General features: G+C 41.8%; 1 protein-coding gene across 1 annotated transcript in view; it reads right to left on the bottom strand.

Moving 5' to 3' along the window:
• Positions 1-14,600, bottom strand: part of bmp6 (bone morphogenetic protein 6) — a 64,341-nt gene extending 49,741 nt beyond the window's left edge. The window contains exon 1 of the mRNA XM_046064903.1: positions 13,731-14,600. Coding sequence (XP_045920859.1) covers positions 13,731-14,139 — 409 coding nt within the window. The 5' untranslated portion in view covers positions 14,140-14,600. The remainder of the gene's footprint in view (positions 1-13,730) is intronic.
• Between the last annotated feature and the right edge of the window lie 3,945 nt (positions 14,601-18,545).

Raw genomic sequence — 18,545 nt, 5'->3', positions numbered from 1 at the left:
GAAAATCTTTGGAGGGAGCTTAAAATTCGAGTTGCCAGGCGACAACCTCGGAACCTGAATGATTTGGAGGCTGTCTGCAGGGAGGAGTGGGCCAACATCCCTGCTGAAATGTGCACAAACCTTGTCACCAACTATAAAAACCGTTTGACATCTGTACTGGCCAATAATGGCTTTTCTACAAAATATTAACATGCTGTTTGTCCAGGGGGGTCAAATACTTGTTTTTCCTCATCAGATGGTTATCAATTTTTATAAATTCATATGATGTGATTTTCTGGGATTTTCTTTGGGATTCTGTCTTTCACTGTTAGAATGTACATATGATTAAAATTATAGATCGTTGCATTCTTTGTAAGTGGGCAAACCTGCAAAATCAGCAAGGGGTCAAATACTTATTTCCCCCACTGTATCAAGGTCCACAACAAGCACAGCAGAGCTAAACCAGAAAGTGATTTGATGCAGTGTTTTAGGGCACAGTCATCTTGGATTTCTGAAGTATCCCGGTTTGTAATGGAAATACAAAAGGCACCAAATGCCAAAACCTCAAAAATGTGTAGACGCTTAGATTATGGAAAGTCTCAGGTCATGACTTGTTACATTTTTGCAATTAAAGCCTTGAAGAATGTTAGTTTGGTTTATTTAGGAGATTCAACATTTGAGTAAAGATTGAGGGGCCTAATACACAAAAACAATTTTTGCCAGGATTGCTTACAGATCTTGACAGCATCACGTTTCACAGAAGGTGGTTGTTTGCAGATTGCAGATAAATTCCTGCAGGGCTCTTGCATACGCTTTGGGTCACATACTGTATTTGGCATGTGTTTTTTGTTTGAATTAGTAAAACATAACAAAATCTCAAGTTGCAGATACATGTTTGCAAATTTGATGAGACCCAAGTTTGGAGATAAGGATGCTGGACCTCACAGGATTAACAAGACAAATGTGTGAGTGTAAGGGAGGAGCTGTGTGAGTGCATGTACATGTTCAACCTTTACACCCATGGCTATAATCAATCTTTATACAGCATTTGTGTCTGTTTGAACACTTGCAGGTCTAAATGGCCACAGAGAAAAGCTCACTGACATTAATGGCTAGTTGCAATTTCCCCAAAAGCCCCTTGTAAAAACAAGTGTTCGTTTCATTGGACACCAATTCGAGCCAATGAACTGTCAACAAAAGACGGTGCAACATCTTTTTCACATTTATAAGGAAATTCCATGAAATCAGGACTGAAATGAGCTGGAAAATAAACAACGCAGAAAATCTTTTTTTTCCACTTTATGGGATGTTAATAAAAATGTAATTCTACAGTACAGCAGCTGTCACAACAGCCTCTGGTCAGACTAATGGTGGCCTACGCTTCAACTTAGATCAGCAGTCGTCACACAAGACTTGGTCTTGTGGACGGAAGAGCCAGATGACTTCTCAAATCCTCAGTGGTGGAAAGAGCACTACACAAGACAGCACAAATCCGCACAGTAAAAAGCCACTCAATAGCTGTGAGGGGAGTAAATGTAATTAGTTGTACTTTTCACAATCCTTCAGCGATAGGTGCACTTTAATTTTGAAAATTGGATAACTGAATGAGCTCTTTGGTTAAAAGCGAAATATTTCTGCTGGGGTTTTGTCCATTTAGTTCCTCCTACACCATCTTGTTCTCTTTGGGGGCAGGTTTGGCAGAAATACTACTGGCTGTTTCATTTAGACACGGACAAAAAAAATAAACACAACCAAACACTGCAGTCATAAACAAAACCAGTGACACCAAACACATCACTGTCTAATGTATGTGACTAACAACAACAAGCCAAAACCAGAATCATTAATCTTGCACTAGGCCGCACACTAAAAGATGCATTGTTTAGAGTTGGTCAGATCGTCAGGATTTGCTGTTCTTTGGTTACCATAGGATACAGAGGAAAAACATTTGGGTGGCCAGCAGACGAGTTTGTCTCAGTCTACAAGTTGCTGCAAATCAGCGATTTTTAAACATAAAGTGATTTCTGACTGTTGCTTGGTCACAAAATGAAATCCCCAAATGTAAAATAACAGGTGGACCCCTAATAGTTTTATAACATGCCTTAAAAGTCTATTTATTGGGGAAATCAGTGACCATGGCATTCAGATGGTCTGCTCAAAAAAAGAAACCTCTGATCTTGTTCCTTCCTTCTGCGAGATTCTCCGTCCTTGATGTTCAGCTCCATTTCCTCTGCGATTTATATGACAGAGGATGGCTACTTACTGCTTTCCTCTTGGGTCGTCACCACAGGCCCTCTCCGAAACGGCTCTCTCAGCTGCTTTAGAGATTCGCCACCATTGAGTGCTAAGTGAATATTCCCTGAACAGAGATGTGCTGGTATGGTTTCTGATGGGAGTCCATTTTGAGCAAAACAAAACATTTCTGTGGATCTAAGCCTCATTTTAATTCATGCTGTGCCAATACAGGGATGATGGTCGTCAAGAATCCACTTTTATTTTCCTGTCAGGCTTTGTGGGAAACCATCTGAAAATTGTGTGTGATAGTCTCAGTATATATATTAGGCTGCTTATTAATTTTTTCAGGTTGCTTTATGGGTAGTTGTTTGCATCCCTGCCTGTTTAAATTCAATTCAATTCAATTCAACTTAGTTTTATTGGCATGAATGTATAACAACAATATTGCCAATATCATACAAACTACATAAGAACAATCAACCCCATAAATTTCCTGACATCCCTGCCTGTTTAAATATGTGTGCCCATATTTGTCTGATGGCACACATTTTTTTTTGTCTTATTTTTCCACGTGCCTCTATCAACGTGCAGCAGTACAGGTAGTAAAGGCAGTAAAGAGGCCTGCTATAGTGATCTGTGGTTAATGTCTGCGTTTGGGCAGCAGGTGTGCGAGTGTGTGTGTATACGTGTGTGTCTGAGCTAAGCCGGTCTGGTCCCAGATTTAGAGAAGGAAGCCAGTGTCAGGGCCAGGAGATAGATCTCTCCTGAGGGATCAGATAAATAAGGAAAAAATATCTTTGAAAAAGGGAAACGCAGCTGTTTCCAAAGGTAAAGTCAAAATATTGGTGGCTTTGCATTCCATAGCCACAAGGTAGAAGGCCAGCTCACTCTGTGATATTGTTTGGTACTCTCTTTTCCCTCCCTCTCACTATGAACACCTCCTTCTCGCTTCCTTCTCTGCCTCTCCGCACATCTTTTCTCTACCACTATATCTCCCTATCTGCACCTCCCTATCTGCCTTTCTTTCCCCTCCACTCTCTCCGTCATGAAGACAGTCGGGCCTCAGAGCGATTCCCTTTGGAAAGTCTGTGGTGACCACAACGCATTTCAGCGGCTTAGAGGCAGAGCATATGATCCACTGATAAATCAGTCTGGGCCAGCTTCAATCTCCCCCCTGGGCTGACTTACATGTAAGATCTACTGCTTGTTTTACACACAGGCACAGCTCCAAAAACAGCGACGGTAACCAGATACCTGGATATTCAAAAAGCAGGTGGGCCTTGAGGAAAATCGGGAGAATAATAATCAATGTTTCTAATAATACATCTGTCCACGATGTCAACACAATATTGGTGAGATGAAAGTGTAGAGAACTTAGGCTTTCTTTGGGTTATCGGCGTTTTCGCTGAAAACCAGAAATGCACATCCTTTCAAAATGACGTGTTATTTTAGTATGGGGGGCCCCTAGTGGGAACTGTTCCCTAAACAGTTTTCTCTAAATGTACAATGCAGTGAACTAAACATGAGGTCTGTGCAGCGTGTTTTTAAAGCCTACAGGAAAAAAGTGGGGAAAGTTGCCTCAAAGGTAAAAACCACAGTCATTAAAGGGGGAAATTGGAAACTGAAAATGAGTGCAGCCAAAATACTTTTGATGAATCCTAACTGTGCAGGAAAACTACATGTAAACCTACATTAAGTGTGGCAGGATCAAAGTTTAACAGTTTGGGTAACAATTTCACAATTCATTAAGTTTGGCTAATATGGAATTTATTTATCATCTGACTACTTGTGTTTCTTTCCCCGTCTCGCTTCTTTTTAGCGATGTTCCTTGGTCTGAGAAATTGACTGGGTGAGTACAACGTTATTCCAGTTCCAACTACAAAAATAATCCCCAACTTGTAATAAACCAGCATTATCTTTAATATCATATTTCTGGCTTAACCACACAAAGAAACTATGGAAACAATCAGGACTTTTGACATCATGATTCACCAGAAGGCACTCTTTATCAGATTTCAGAGAAAGTGGTGTGAATGGAAATCCTTGTTGGATCTTAAAGATGACAAGCCTTGTATTGATCCAGCAACAGCTGTTATGCTGAATAGTTGACAGCTCCGATACAGTTTATTATCTGATCACACGATTATTGGGCGAAGAGATATTCTGAGGCATTCTGTACCACTATCTAGAGAGAGACGTTAGTAAAAAGAACTGTTAAATTGGTCATAAGATGAATGTCAGAGTTGCATTCCTCTCAAAGTGCACTCAGAGGTGTGGAAAGTGTCTGTACAGGAGGAAGGACTGGGCAGAGTTTCCCCTGCACATCCTTAGTGATAAGATCCTTTTATCCAAAGAGCCTCACAGCAATGGGAGTGGATACATTTTTCTGATGGGTGGCCTCATTGGGAGTCAAACCCCTAACCTCTGGTAGTGTACTGTTGTACCCACTGAGATGCAACTAACACCATCACTCAATGTATTTCTTTTTCAAATTACTGTCCTTTATGTTCTTTTTCTGTACTGGCGGTTTCATAATCTCTCAACACTCTCACCTCCTTGTACTTTCTTTAGTTAGCCTATTTTTCTTTCTCTTATGATGCCTGTGCTTAGAGGCCTTAACTCTGTCTTCCACCACCTTTTGCAGGGAATGAGACCTTATAACAAGATATTTTGTCTATATCTATAAAAAAAAGTAGTGAAACTGCATTTGCTAACTAAACCACGGCGTATTGTTTTGATGCGATATGATATGATATGATTTTAACATTACATGTTTATTATTCGTTGACAAAAACACAGCATATACATGTCTTGCCTCTCTTCCTCCTCTGTGCTCTTTTTCCTCATCTCTCTCTTCCTCTCTGCCTCCCTCCATCCCTTCCCATTCCCGACTGTTTTCCTGTCAGTATCATGTTTGGAAAGTCAGCCCGCGGGTCAGCCCAGGGCTCGTAAATTTGTCAGCGGCAGCACGGTTAAAAGGGAGGCTACTTGCTCGGGAGGGTCAGCAGCATCTGCTCACGCATGGGGCCTTTTTCTTACTGTGGACCCACGGTTGTTGTTTCAGGCACGTCCTCTTGAGAGAGACTACCAGCCTGGGAACATGCGAGGGGTTCGGCTTTCTCTGTGAGACCAGTATTTGATGAAGACTTTTTGTATAACGAGGTGGGAGTTCTCGTTGTTGTACGTTCTAATACACTCCAAACAAGCCAAGACACATTTGTACTGAATGAATTTTTGTACAAGTTTGTGTTCTAACTAGATAGAGATGCTGGACGAAGAGTCAGTGGATAACTAAAGTTATTACAAATGTCTGTACAAAATTTCACGGCAATCCATCCAATAGTTCTTGAGATATTTCACTGGTGGACAGACTGGCCGACATGCTGCTAGCACGGCTAAAAAACTATTACCATTATGTTTCTACTTGTTCTGACTATAAAATATCTTCCAGTTACACTCATACAAACAGAAAGACATTTGTGTATACATAAATGTGTATATGCACCTCCCAGAACAAACACACACCCCCTCCCCTTCCTTTGCTCCTTCAAGGTCACCCAAGGCTTTAAATCACTGTTCATCTGTCCCAGAGTTTCTCACCCCTTAAGCATCCTCTGGGTGTGCCTTTTTCTTTCCTTTCTTTCCCTCCTTTCTCTTTCTTCCTCTGCTTTTTTATTTACTAGAGATAAATCCCTGCAGGTTTCCCGGTGGCTTCACAGAAGAATGTGACAGCAGGAATGTTTACCATGACATTTATGCCACTCCCGTCGGCCTCGGTCATCTCCACTACCAGAACGAGCCTCTCCGGCAGAGCAAACGACGGGGTCATTATGATAATGGATGGAGTTTACTGGGCATACAAGGACACGCAGATTCGGAGGTCAGCGGGTCACAGGTTCACAACCTTTCTTTAACATCGGGATGGATGAGAAATTCCAAAGACATACCAACCAGTGTTTGCTGGAAAAGTGTCCTGTGCTGTGTAATGTAACAGCAAAGGTATCATCATCCAGAATTAAACAATGGCAATGAACGAGTCCTTAGAGGAGGAAAAGTGTGCCTAATTTGACAGAATTTAAGTGAAGTAAATGCAAAATCACTTCAGGATCTTCCGTAAATAACAATATGGAGTCAGGAGTGCGGACTAGAACCAAGTACACTGACAAATATTTCCATCACACGCGCTAGCCAGACAGCACGTTGGGTTACTATATCAACAGGCAAGTGTGAGCTATTATGTCACTAATCTCATAATTCACTGCTAAGCCTGATTCATATTGATTTTAAAACCAAAAGATGAATCAGGTTCAAGCAGATGTGTGTGTGGTGATTCCCAGCTGTTTCACATCAAAATAACAATGCATAAAAATGTTGATGCAGTTTGTCACCTATTGCGTCCACATGTTCCTCTATCCTTTAGCATCTTCTATTTTGTTCTTCCAGTCACTCCAAACCTCATCTCATCCATCTAAACTCAAACACAGCCAGCAGTTTTTAACTTTCAACAGAATGGATTTGGTTTTATCTGTAGTCAGAAACGCAGAAATGGGGAGGGGGTTAGGAACCAAAAAAAAGACACACACTTGTTTGCATCTTTGCCTCTCTGTTTCCTTCTTGGTCTTTCTTTCACATATACAAACTTCATAAATACAAACAGGTTCACACAAGCGCGCGCACACTAATTCCTGGTTAATGATCTCCTCTGTATGTCCTCCTCATAGACAGTTAAACACAAGACAAATGCTGACAGTTTTACGGCACTTTTAGCAGAAAAGAGCAATGTAGGAGTAGAAATACACACACACTCTGTCTCTTCGTTTAAAGCACATACTTGCACGCTCAGATGCACATGTATTATGCGATACAAGGAGTTACAACAATCACTAAAGACATCAAAAACTTTAAATGGTGCCTTTTCAGGCTAGAATTTAGTTCTTTGGGGGCTGGAAAAGCCTTTTCCGGTGAAACCCATATTTTAATTATATTATAAATAATAAATATGTTTAAAAGGTGGCATAAGAGATTCTGGAGAAATCCAACACCATGACAAATAATATGATCTAGAGCAAACAACGACACAGCAAGTAATGTTGTGGTTTAGTAAACTATCATTACAGTTGCTGCTGCGAAGCTAACACATGGAGAGGACGAAACGGTCCCAGAGCCAGCACACCAGCTCCAGACAGCGATACTCACAACTCTCCTGCAGCTATAGCTAACGTCACAACAACAGCATGTGTTGGCAAACTAGAAAGTAAGCTCAATGTCTGTGTGCAAGTCATTTAACACTACCTGACACAAATCGTGGCTAGAACGGCTGGAATAGTGTTGTGTGGCGGGGTGTGGGCCACTTTGTTTGTTTCCCATTTACAGAACCAGGGCTGTGTACAAACACCGATATTTTTTTTTTAAGCACACACACAGAACAGCTTGTGGACCCCGAGGAGATATTCACTGAATAATAAAAAACATTTATTAGATTCAATATTTTCAAATGTTTTTTATTACATTTACATTTATTCAGCTAAATGAATAAGCGTAAATGTAATGTAATAAAAAACATTTATTAGATTCAAATCGCTTACCCAACCTTTAATACAGTGCCACTAGCCTAATATATCACATATATACATATATATGCAAGGCAAACAAAGAGACAAAGAGACTTGTTAAGACAGGCAGATGTGGAGAAAACAACAAAAGTGTGAGAGGACAGTGAGGCATGGCAAAAAAAACCCAGAGCAAATTCCTTTATGCATGCACTCAGAGGTGATAAATGGGGAGCAGCGGGCCCTAATCAGATGTTCCGCCAGGGTTATCGGCTCCATTCGATAGATCGTTACCAGCCGAGAGTGTGCCTCACTTCACGTCCTTATCTCGTCACACTCCTCCATCCCACCATCACTCTGAAATGGAATGTCCAACGCAGACACGAGACTGGACGGGAGAATAAATGAAGACAGAGAGAAAAAGAAGTGTAATCTCTGTACTTCACTTGCTCCAATCTCAGCTGCCATCTTGTTAAGTCGGAGAGTTGTGGCGTGAGAGGGAGAGATATCATCAGGGTGGGTGGGCGCGGGGGTGGAGAAGTGATGTGTGTGTGTGCACATGCAGTAGATGACTTCAAGTGTAAAGGGAATACTCCCTTATAAATGGTTATCTTCTGACCTTAGGGTCGACCATCAGTGTGTGTGTGTGTGTGTGTGTGTACATCGCCATATACATATACACCCACAGCAAAAGGTTTGCTGCGTCAATTCCTCCACCTACTGAGGACAATACTGTCAGGAAACATGCACACACTCATACACACACTGAAAGGTCTGCAGCAAAAACTCACAGGGACAATAGAGTTGTCCTGTAACACCTTGTCTCTTTTATGACAGACACACAGACATAAAGCTGGAAAAGACATAACCCGGTTAACCGGAGATGTTTCCTCCATCAACCCTGTTTGTTTCTTGAGGCAGCTGCATGTTTTGCCAAAGAGTTTGACAACCAATACAATCCAAACATAAGAAAAAGGAAGCACTTTAAAACACTGTAACTCAATAAGCAGAATTATTTGTATATCTTGGGCCGTACTTGAACATCACTGCAAGTTCAAGTGAACTTGTAGCGGCAGTGAAATATCTGATACTGTAAACAGATGAAAACAAACACAGAGGTTTGCAGTTTGTTAATGTAATTTTTCTCACCACTGCAGGAAGGTTTCAACTGCCAAGTTTATGTCTCAGAAAAATATCCTTTATTCAGCTACAGCATATCTTGAATTCCTCACTTCTGGCTAATACTGTTTACGGTATGCTCCGAGTTGAGGTGAAGTGACGGGTGGTCTTGTGTTCTGTTCTGGCTTCTGAGGCTTTGCAGGAAGTGTTTCAAGACGGTTTAGTGAAATTTTTCCAAAGCTCCCTTCTGCATCAAACAATTGACTCTTTGATCGAAGCCAACTAATTATTTGATCATGCTGGGGCTTTGGGACACGTTTCACTGCAAAGGAAGTGGCTTACCTGGGCTTAGGCACAGAGAAATGCAGCCAGGCATCATAAGACAAGGAAAACAGCCATTTAATGAGGGCACTTCATTTCAGAATAAGCCCAGGGCTGTCTGGACCCGGCTAATCTCCTGCAAACCCACTTCTCAAAGCTTCTGGCTTGTTTGCCTTTCAAGTGTGGGAGGTAGGCTGGTAGAAAGCTTGAATGTTGACTTAGGTAAGAGGTATAGTGACAGCTCAGCTATAGCCATGCAATGGGGTGTGCAGAGAGAAAAAAAAAAAAAATGGTAGTCATGTTGACAGACAAGTGCACGAAAGCATAAAATCATCTTACAGCTACAGGAGGCATGTGTCATTTAACTTTCCAAACACTGGAACGGCCTTAAAATGGGCCTCAATAAGACCGAATTTACATGTAGCTCTTTACGTGTCTTGGGCAGATTGGATAGTTATCTCAAATCAAAGAAGCCATGTGTGAATGCAACCAAGAAGCACTGAAGACAGCACCCCTCCCCTGTGATGATAACAACTGAAGTGAGCCTGAAATTACACCAAAATTAGCCACCATTCTTCCTGTCACATATAAAGTGCTTCTGATCCCTAACCAGTCCAACCACTGAATGATCTGTATGGCTGAGAGAAAGGTGTGAAAGGCTGACAAATCCAGCCATAATTAGTCTATAAAGATAGAAACTGCATACGCTTTTACCTGTTACAAACAGATTCAGGTGCAATAAAACCACTTTTCAGCATGTAGCCAGGGTAAACAGATACAAAATTAGATTTATGATCTGGCAAACGGAGACACGTATGTGGCAAAGAAGAGTTCATTTAAAGTCATCAGGATTTTATCACCCGACAGTGAGACAAATAAAATGATAAGTGTAAATGGGGCTTTAGAACTGAAAACAGTCAATTTTAAGAAAGGTGGGGTCAAGCTCACCTGTTAATCATGAAAGGGTATTTAAAACCATAGAAAAAGTAAAACAAGATCGACTCTAATTCCATCTCCTGGATGGATTTTCCTGGATTATTATGGGCCCTTCCAACTGGTAAGATCCAGTAGACAAACAGCAACGGATGGGAGAGCAAACAAGCAATGGGAGCTTTGGCTGCGCTCTGAGCCAAGCCAAGCTTAGAGAGGCCTCCACACACCTGTCTGGCTGGCTGGCATCAGAGAGCAACGGCAAGGCAAAGTCATCACAGTTAAATGCAGATGACACAGGAACAACATTTGGAGTTCCTGTTCTGTGACCTGTGAAACCAAAGCCATTTCGGTGCATCCTTGACTCACCATAACCACAAGGTAACAGCTCAACCACAAAAACCAAACCTGATAGGAATAGCAATTTCCCCCCTGCCGGCTATTATAGCCCTCACAGTGGCTGCGGATATTTGTTCAGCAATATGTCACCACTCATTAATTGAGTGAGCATTGACCTCTTGTATTTGTTTTCCACTGGGATGCACCTTACCAATATTGGTCTGTGTCTCCCCACTCACTCCACAATATATTACCTTGTGAGAGATTTATGTTTGTTCTGAAAAGGGTAGGTCATCCCTTTCTCCTAAAAAAGCACACAGGTTCTTCTCAGAAGGACTTCAGTATTTTCTGCTCATATACTAGTGTTCCTTTCTTTATGTGTCTATTTAATGTAAGTTGATCTGTTTCCTCCAATAAATAAAATGGTAACATCACTTGATTTCATGTTGAAAAGTGATTGATTGTATGTTTAAGCGAAAAAGACAACAAAAAAAAAAATCACCATCTTCCCAGGGAAGATTTTTTTTGTCTTTTTCGCTTAAACATACAATTTTGCAGGCACATTTCTGCATAACTTAGCATATTACTGCCACCTGTTGATCAGTGGAATTGTGTGAAACAGTTGGGAGGAATGTGTAGTGTCCTCGTGCATGAGGGGACCCGCTTATAGAAAAACGGCTTCCTAGCGCTACTAGAGGTCCAAAACTCTACAGGGAACCTTTAACAGTGAGCGTTGCCACTACCCGAGGACCCTGCTGCACATTAGGACATGTTCAGAGCTGCAGCGTGTCACCCACTATGAGTCATTCAGCACACAGTGTCACTTCTCTAGACCTCAGTGGAAAGCAGGACGTCCGCAAGGCAAACAGTGAAGAACGTGCTATTCTAGGAATGAACATGAAAAAGGGGCTGGAATAAATGCTTCTTGTCCTCCAATTTGAAGTTTTCCACCACGTGCTTCACTTTTTTCCCCCTTCCTCCACGGGTCATTCTGAACAAGTGATGAAAGTTAAGGAGAATGGATGACTGAACAAGAGGTCTACATGAATCATGGGGGGGGGGGGACATGGTTTGCAAAGAGTGCACTTGAGGCTGGATGTAAGGCAGGGGCTCCTAAATCTATCAGAGCCCCAAGAGAATACCCTCTGAAAATGAGCTCTCTATCTGCGCTACTGCCGCAGCTGGCTGTGAAAGACATCAGTTCAGGCTGAAACTTCATCACTGTCATCGTTTTATTTGCTATGGATCACTGTAAAGTCTGAGATTCTTACATATACATGCAGGGAGGATTTGCTGATATAAAAAGGTGAATCCAGTTTGAAATTAGCTCATCAGTGTAAACAGAGCCACTACATTCTTCTTTGCTTTGATTTGGTTTCACAAACACAGATTATGGGGGGGGGGGGGGGTTAAATGAACAAGTCTGCTTCAAGCTCTGCCTGTTAATCTTGCTCCATATTTGCCAAATCATTTCAGACAGATTGTTTGGCTTCTCCTCTTTTCTACCTTTCAGTTATCTTGATTCTAATTTCTAGTTTCAATTTGGCCACACATGATATCCAGATTTGTAGGCCGGTTTTAAAACAAGAAGGACCACCCAGAAGACTTTCAGGCCTCTATCTACTAAGTCGCTCCACACAAACCGATCCAATCGAGCAAAAGACACATTAAAAACTAATCTGATGGCGATGACACACGGTAGTCGTGCAAGGCCTTATTTGCAAAGCAGATGGAAAGCCTTGGCCTGTCCAACATTAATTACAATCACATTCGGGGAGGAAGCCGTCCCTCCTCCAGGGCGGTTAGGACTCTGTGTACGGCTGGAGGAGATGGCAACCTAATCCCCCAGTCACCGCAGAAATCTGAGGGAATCGTCAAAAGATGCACAGGACGCGATTAATCAAAGTGGAGAGCCAGATGTGCAACAACACAGGAGTATAAACCCAAACTGACACAGCACAGGAACACCAAAACCACAGACACACAAACACCACGCAGTCACCATCACGCTCCCACACAGAAGCCAACAGAGGGGGTGCGATATTTGAGACCAAAACTACGGCCTTGTTCTGTCTGAATATCTGGTTTTCATCACTACATGTTGCAACACCAATACTCACGGGACCAATAAGTAGAGGAACATTTGCTTTGCTAATCCTAATTCTCTTCTTTATGTGTGGTACCGAGTGGCTACTAAATGGCTTATAAAGGTGAGGTATACAATATCTGAAGGGCTTCCTGTTTCTAAAGAAGCTAAGGGGGGGAAATGAGACTACATTCTTCAGCAGTGATACTTTCCCACTGTTCTCATGGCTGGATCATGACAATGCCCTTACTTCCCAAGGAGAATGACAATCAATCTGGATTTAAACCTCCTTGTCCAGCAGCGTCTGACTCTGACAGCGCCTCTGTTTATCTTCCGGCGCTCTGTTTAGACTCTCTCGGTAAACACTGGAGCTGCTAATGGAAGGAAGGCCTTTGGGGTTTTATTCTCCAAACTCGTTATGATTAAAGTGTCCCTCTTTATCTGCACTGGAGCTAATTAAAGACAAATCTGCTTGGGTAACACAAACAATGCGACGCAATTTACGCACAGAAACCGCAACTCGCTGCGCTGGAGGTCAACGGCAGGAATAGCCCTATATATACAAATACCAGCGGTGGTGGTTGATGGTTTGCTGAGGATACCGGGTCTATTTTTCCCGCGAAGACATAAATCATGGAGTAGATTGCACAGCAAGACTGACCACAGAATTTCGGTCCTATAAATGAGCCGAGGAGGGCCAATCTACCCGGAGAGAGGATGTGAAACAATAAATTACTGCGACAGAATACATACCTCATCAGTTTTTCTAACCCACAGTGGAGATGAGGGAGCAAGTTCATGATCCATTATTAAATGTGCGTAATGGTGTGTCTATCTAGTGTCCTTCAGTGATGTATGTGGGTCAACTGTGAGCTCCGGGTGTCTTCAACATAACGTCCAATGTTAAAAACAACAAAACATATATTTTAAGAAGAGCAGGAGGCCTAATTCATGCGTCATTAAAAAAAAGCATATGCTTATAAATGTACATCAGTTTGTTATATAAGATTCTTCCCATCGACCCTCACTTCAACCTTGCTTGCCAGACACCTGTTCACTCATTATTCAATCTGGCAAAGTGTGATTTTCATAATGTTCTAACAAAGCATCTCACAAACGCGCTATTACGCACAAACAATCACTGATAAAATAAATAATTTCAAGTAGCTTACCTAGATTAACGAAGCTCATCACCATATCTGCGTCATTTAGAAAGGCAGTTTCTTGATATGTGGCCAGAAGAGGATTCTGGGTCGTCCGCATGGTCTGATATCGGTCCAGCATGCTTTCCACTTGGCTTTTCTCCTCGCTAGATATGGTGTTGTACAAGTCCAACATGAAAAGTGGAGCGGAGTTGTACTTCCCGTGTGACAGATGCGGTCTCGGTCTGTGCGGCAGCCCGAGGATGGACAGGATCTCCTTCTGCATCTCCCGCTTCTCGTGCGTCCGCAGCCGCCGGTGGATGAAACCCGGGTGCACTTCGTTGTTTCCATCCAGTGAATAATTACTCCCCGCGACCAGGAACGTGCAGTAATAAGCGCTCCACCACAATCCGACCAAGGCGAGCCAGCAGCTGGTCATGGTGTTGTCCCGCGGTGTTCTCCGGAGTCCCAAGTGTGTCTGGCTTGGAGCTTCAGTCGCCTATCCAAATGTAAAATGCGCGTAATGGTAACCAAAGTCCGTCCGAGCGCGTTGTTATCTGTCACAGCCGCAGATCAAAAGCGAGAAAAGACTCGTGTATCAAGCCATTTGAAATACTTTCTAAAGAGAAATGCGCAAAATAGTGTTGGTCCTGCTTTCATTTCTGATTCCAGTAGCGCGCTGTGCTGCTTCAGGATAAAGTGCATGTGAAACTTTATTCTGAGCGCTCCGGTAAGTCGGTCAGAAGACACACTTTGAAACTAAGTTCACCAATAAAAGAATAACAAGTCCCCTGAAAGAAGCCATTTTGCTTAAGCAGATATGTTTACTCTCCAAAATATAAGATTTCCCAATGTTACGCACTTACAAAAGCCGCACTTTAACAGTTGAAGTAGTCTCAGTGTCGGCCATGTACTCCTAAAGGCTGTGTATGAGAGTCTAACAGGAATCCGCAGGTTGCAGTCCATAATATGCGTGCGCGCGCGTGTACGAACGTGGGTGCGTCTGTGTGTGTGTGTGTGTGTGTGTTATGAAACCGCCCACTCCGTGCGCACTCAGCCAGAGGTGGAGCTCTTCGGCTACAAGGACAAGTCTAACATCATATTTCCATATTTTGTTCGCTGCATAATAACAGCCCGTCTATTCTAATGAAAACATTGACCTTGCATTTGCTCATGATGTTCCTGTTAAATTATTGTACCGTCTCTGTAATATGACTTCACCATGAGCTTAGTTATTGATCATTTTGTTTAACTTTTGTATGTTATTAGTATTGGGGGTATAACGTCAGGTCGGCCAGCTGCATTTTAGTTTAGTGCAGCAGGCTTGTGCAGAGGAGCGTATGTTCCTAAAGTGTAGTTGTTTGGATAGTTGCGCTTTACATCTTTAATAATTTGCTCGTCGAATCTGAACATGTCGGCACTTTCATGAAACTGTCAAATCTGCTAAAATGAAGCATGGCCTACATCTTTACACTTCCAGAATCAAGGTGTGTGTCTACTCCGTGCAGGCAGAGTAAATGTTGCCCAGTTGAGGCACGACCCCTGACGATGGAGTGGGAAACAGCAAGCAATGAGGCACAGAGCCTACAGAGGAGAGAGGTGGTCTGATCTCCTTTAAACACGATGGAAATAAACGGTCTTAAGTATTCCTAGTAATTGTATAACTTTTAAACATTTCAAATGAAAACCAGATGCATGATGGGGCTGCACCGTCAAGCCACCGCCCTTGTTAAAAGTGAACAAGTCGCACCAAATACTAAAATGCCTGTTGCAAAATGCCATGCTATACTGCAGGTCTATAATCATATAAATAGCTAGAAAGAAAATAATAGCTATGCAAGCTGAATATGTCTCTAAAACATTCATGTGAACAGATAAAGAATTCTTCACAAATCCCTATTTCCTTCTCTTCCTCCCATCATTCCTTTCACCCTAACCTGTGTTATGTCTTCATGGTCCTCTCAGACTGTGATGGCCCTGGTGATAAGGCCCAAAGGTGTCTATATCTCTGTCTCTCTGCTACTGCTGCTGCCAGAGCCTATCTTATCTGCATGTGAAGAGTGAGAACCTGCATCAAAGCTGCACATACCACCACCAACACACACACAAACACACACACACACTCTCATACAGCTACGTAAAACTGTCAGATTTTTTATTTACATAAGTCTTTTTACAACATGTCAAAAAAGACTATGCTGGCATTTTTGCACGCTATTGCCCCTTCAATAAAACTTTTGTAGACTTTTATTTAATATTACTGACAACCATTATGAGGGGCACACCATACCAGATGAGATTTTAAAATGTTTCTCCTGTCTACCAAGCAGAAATCCTGTCAATACAGTAAAAAAATAACATGACTTAAAACGTGTTTAAGATAAAAAAAAATAAAATAAAAATCATGTGTGTGAGCAGACACCAACTGATCAAACTCTAAAATAACAAAACCAGGGCTGAAGACACCATGCAGGGCTAACGGAGAACCGGTGCTCTCAAGAAGGTCATATATCCGAGATTTTATTGTTTGTTTTTCTTGGACTCAAAATTCCCTAAAGGACAGCTTATTCCTGTTTTGTAACACAGATTTAGTGGTTAATGCGAGTTTGAGAAACAAATAAAAACCCTCTTCTTCCTTGGTGCTTTCCAGTGCTACTGTGACAATCCTGAGATAAACAAGCTGCACACTGTAGGCTGACAATGATTGACAAAAGCACTTAAATACTTCTATATGTCCTTAACATTTTGCTTGACATTAAGCAACCGTGTGTGTGTATCCCTGGAGGCAGAACAGGTGATATGTATGTGTGTGTGTGTGTATGCTGGGTGAACTGGAAGCAGAGGGAGGAGGAGGAAACATTAAACAGAGGTTCTGTGTCCTGTCATCACACTGTCTAGACAGGACACCTCCTAGACCTAATGAGGTCTTTGTCTGTCTGCATCTATCTCTTTTAGTCACACACACACACACACACACAAATCTTGGTTTTAGTTCAATCTTCAGTCTTCCTGCGAGACATTTTTATTAAAGAGCATTAAAAAGGTCACGAAAGAGTTCACACAGAGAGAATCTTATGTGTGTTATGTGCTAACACACACACGCCTCCCCAGCACGCAAAATGAAGGGGAAGTGTGCTCCAAAACCATAGGAATGCTTACACCTGGCACATATCTAACTAGAAATGCTGAATCTTCTGCAATAATTATAGTATATTTCTATGGTTACTAGGTCTCTCACACACACACACACACACACACACACACACGTACGCGACACATGTCTTATCCCAGTAATCAACTGTTTTTCACTCTAAGTCAAAGGAACAATGGCGAGCTGCTGCAGGTTTTGTGCTTTTGATGCCTTTTTAGTCTTTTGTGTTGGATTACTTTTGTGGTCACAGCGCCTCCTTATAGCCCTGCATCGCCCAGCACGTAAAGATAACTCAGTGATTCTCCTCAATGATTTGCTTTGGAGAAAATAAAGTCTGTTATAGGTGCAAGACCATATCTTTAAACAACATGAATACTTATGAATAAAAAAATCTGAGTAATAGGCAGATACTCAAATGAGCAATTATAGTGTTTAATCAACTTGGGTTAAACCTGGTTTTGGTGAAGACATAGATAGATGTGTGTCTGTCTTTTGCATCAGGAAAATTAAAGGGATAGTTTGGGTTTTTAAAATGTTTTTAAAGTGGGACTGTATTAGGTAAATCCATACTCCGTGTATCAGCTGCAGTTGAAGGTGTTCAGCGCGTCATCAGTTTTGGTGAAGCAGAGTTGTACCGGTACAGAAGCTAAGCAATGTACTGATGTGGATAGGGTCAGCTGTAAAACATTAAATAAGGCCCACCGAAAATAGTTTAAGTGTACTAAGTGTGCTATGTGATTAATATTTTCAGTGCTTTACCTTGCAGTCAGACAGACATTTCCTTTAAAACTAAATCTTCTTAACCGTAGAACTTCTGAAAAACGTAACTTGGCTGCTCATTGTTTTACACTGCTTAAGATCAGCTGTTTGGTTTAGAAAGTGCTTCAATTTTCAAAAGATTTAAAAGATAAAACGTGCTTGTGTTTTTCAGGGCTGTTCAAACAAACACATGTCCTGGTCACCATTTAGACTTAGACCATGTTCCTTTGAATGATGTTGGGCTTAGACAGCTGTGACTAGGTGCATTGAATCTAGACATCAACACTCGAAGTGCAACATTGAGACAACTCTGCATTTGCAGTGATCACTTTCCTGAAGATTATAAAAAACACAGATAATAAGACAGACAAAAGGTATACCCTGGTCTCCACAGGGGACAGCACTTCACCGTTGCTCATTTAAAAATGTATTGTATTTGTTGTCTCTTCCAAAAACCCCTGAAAGTCTGACCCAAAAATCTCCAATGGCATAGTATAAAAAGTAGTCCTAAATGAAATGGCTGTCTGACAGCACAGTAAAGAGCTGAAAATATTCTAAATATAGCGTACAGTTGAACGGCTATCTTTTAGGTGGCTATAACACGCTTTGCTGTTGACCCTGACAACGGCAGTACATTGCTGAGCTTCTGTGTGGGTACAACTCTCTGCTTCTCCAAACTGGAGGCACGCAAACCGCCATCTACTGCAGGTAATACACTGACTATGGATAAGTACCTCATACAGTCCCACTTCAAAAATACTATATGATACTGTACAACAATTGCGAATGCTGGCCTTAAATTAAACCTTAGACTAACTTCACCTTTGTCTTTCTTGTATTTTAGATGGTATTTCACCAAAAACTCTGCTGGTTGCTCACAATTACAACCTTTACCCAATCGAAATAATAATATTTAAATGTAAAAATACAACAGG

The sequence above is a fragment of the Micropterus dolomieu genome, linkage group LG01 (assembly GCF_021292245.1).
Source record: "Micropterus dolomieu isolate WLL.071019.BEF.003 ecotype Adirondacks linkage group LG01, ASM2129224v1, whole genome shotgun sequence".
Classification (NCBI taxonomy): domain Eukaryota; kingdom Metazoa; phylum Chordata; class Actinopteri; order Centrarchiformes; family Centrarchidae; genus Micropterus; species Micropterus dolomieu.
Note: the sequence above shows the minus strand (reverse complement) of the source record. Positions and strands in the feature narration are given on the sequence as shown.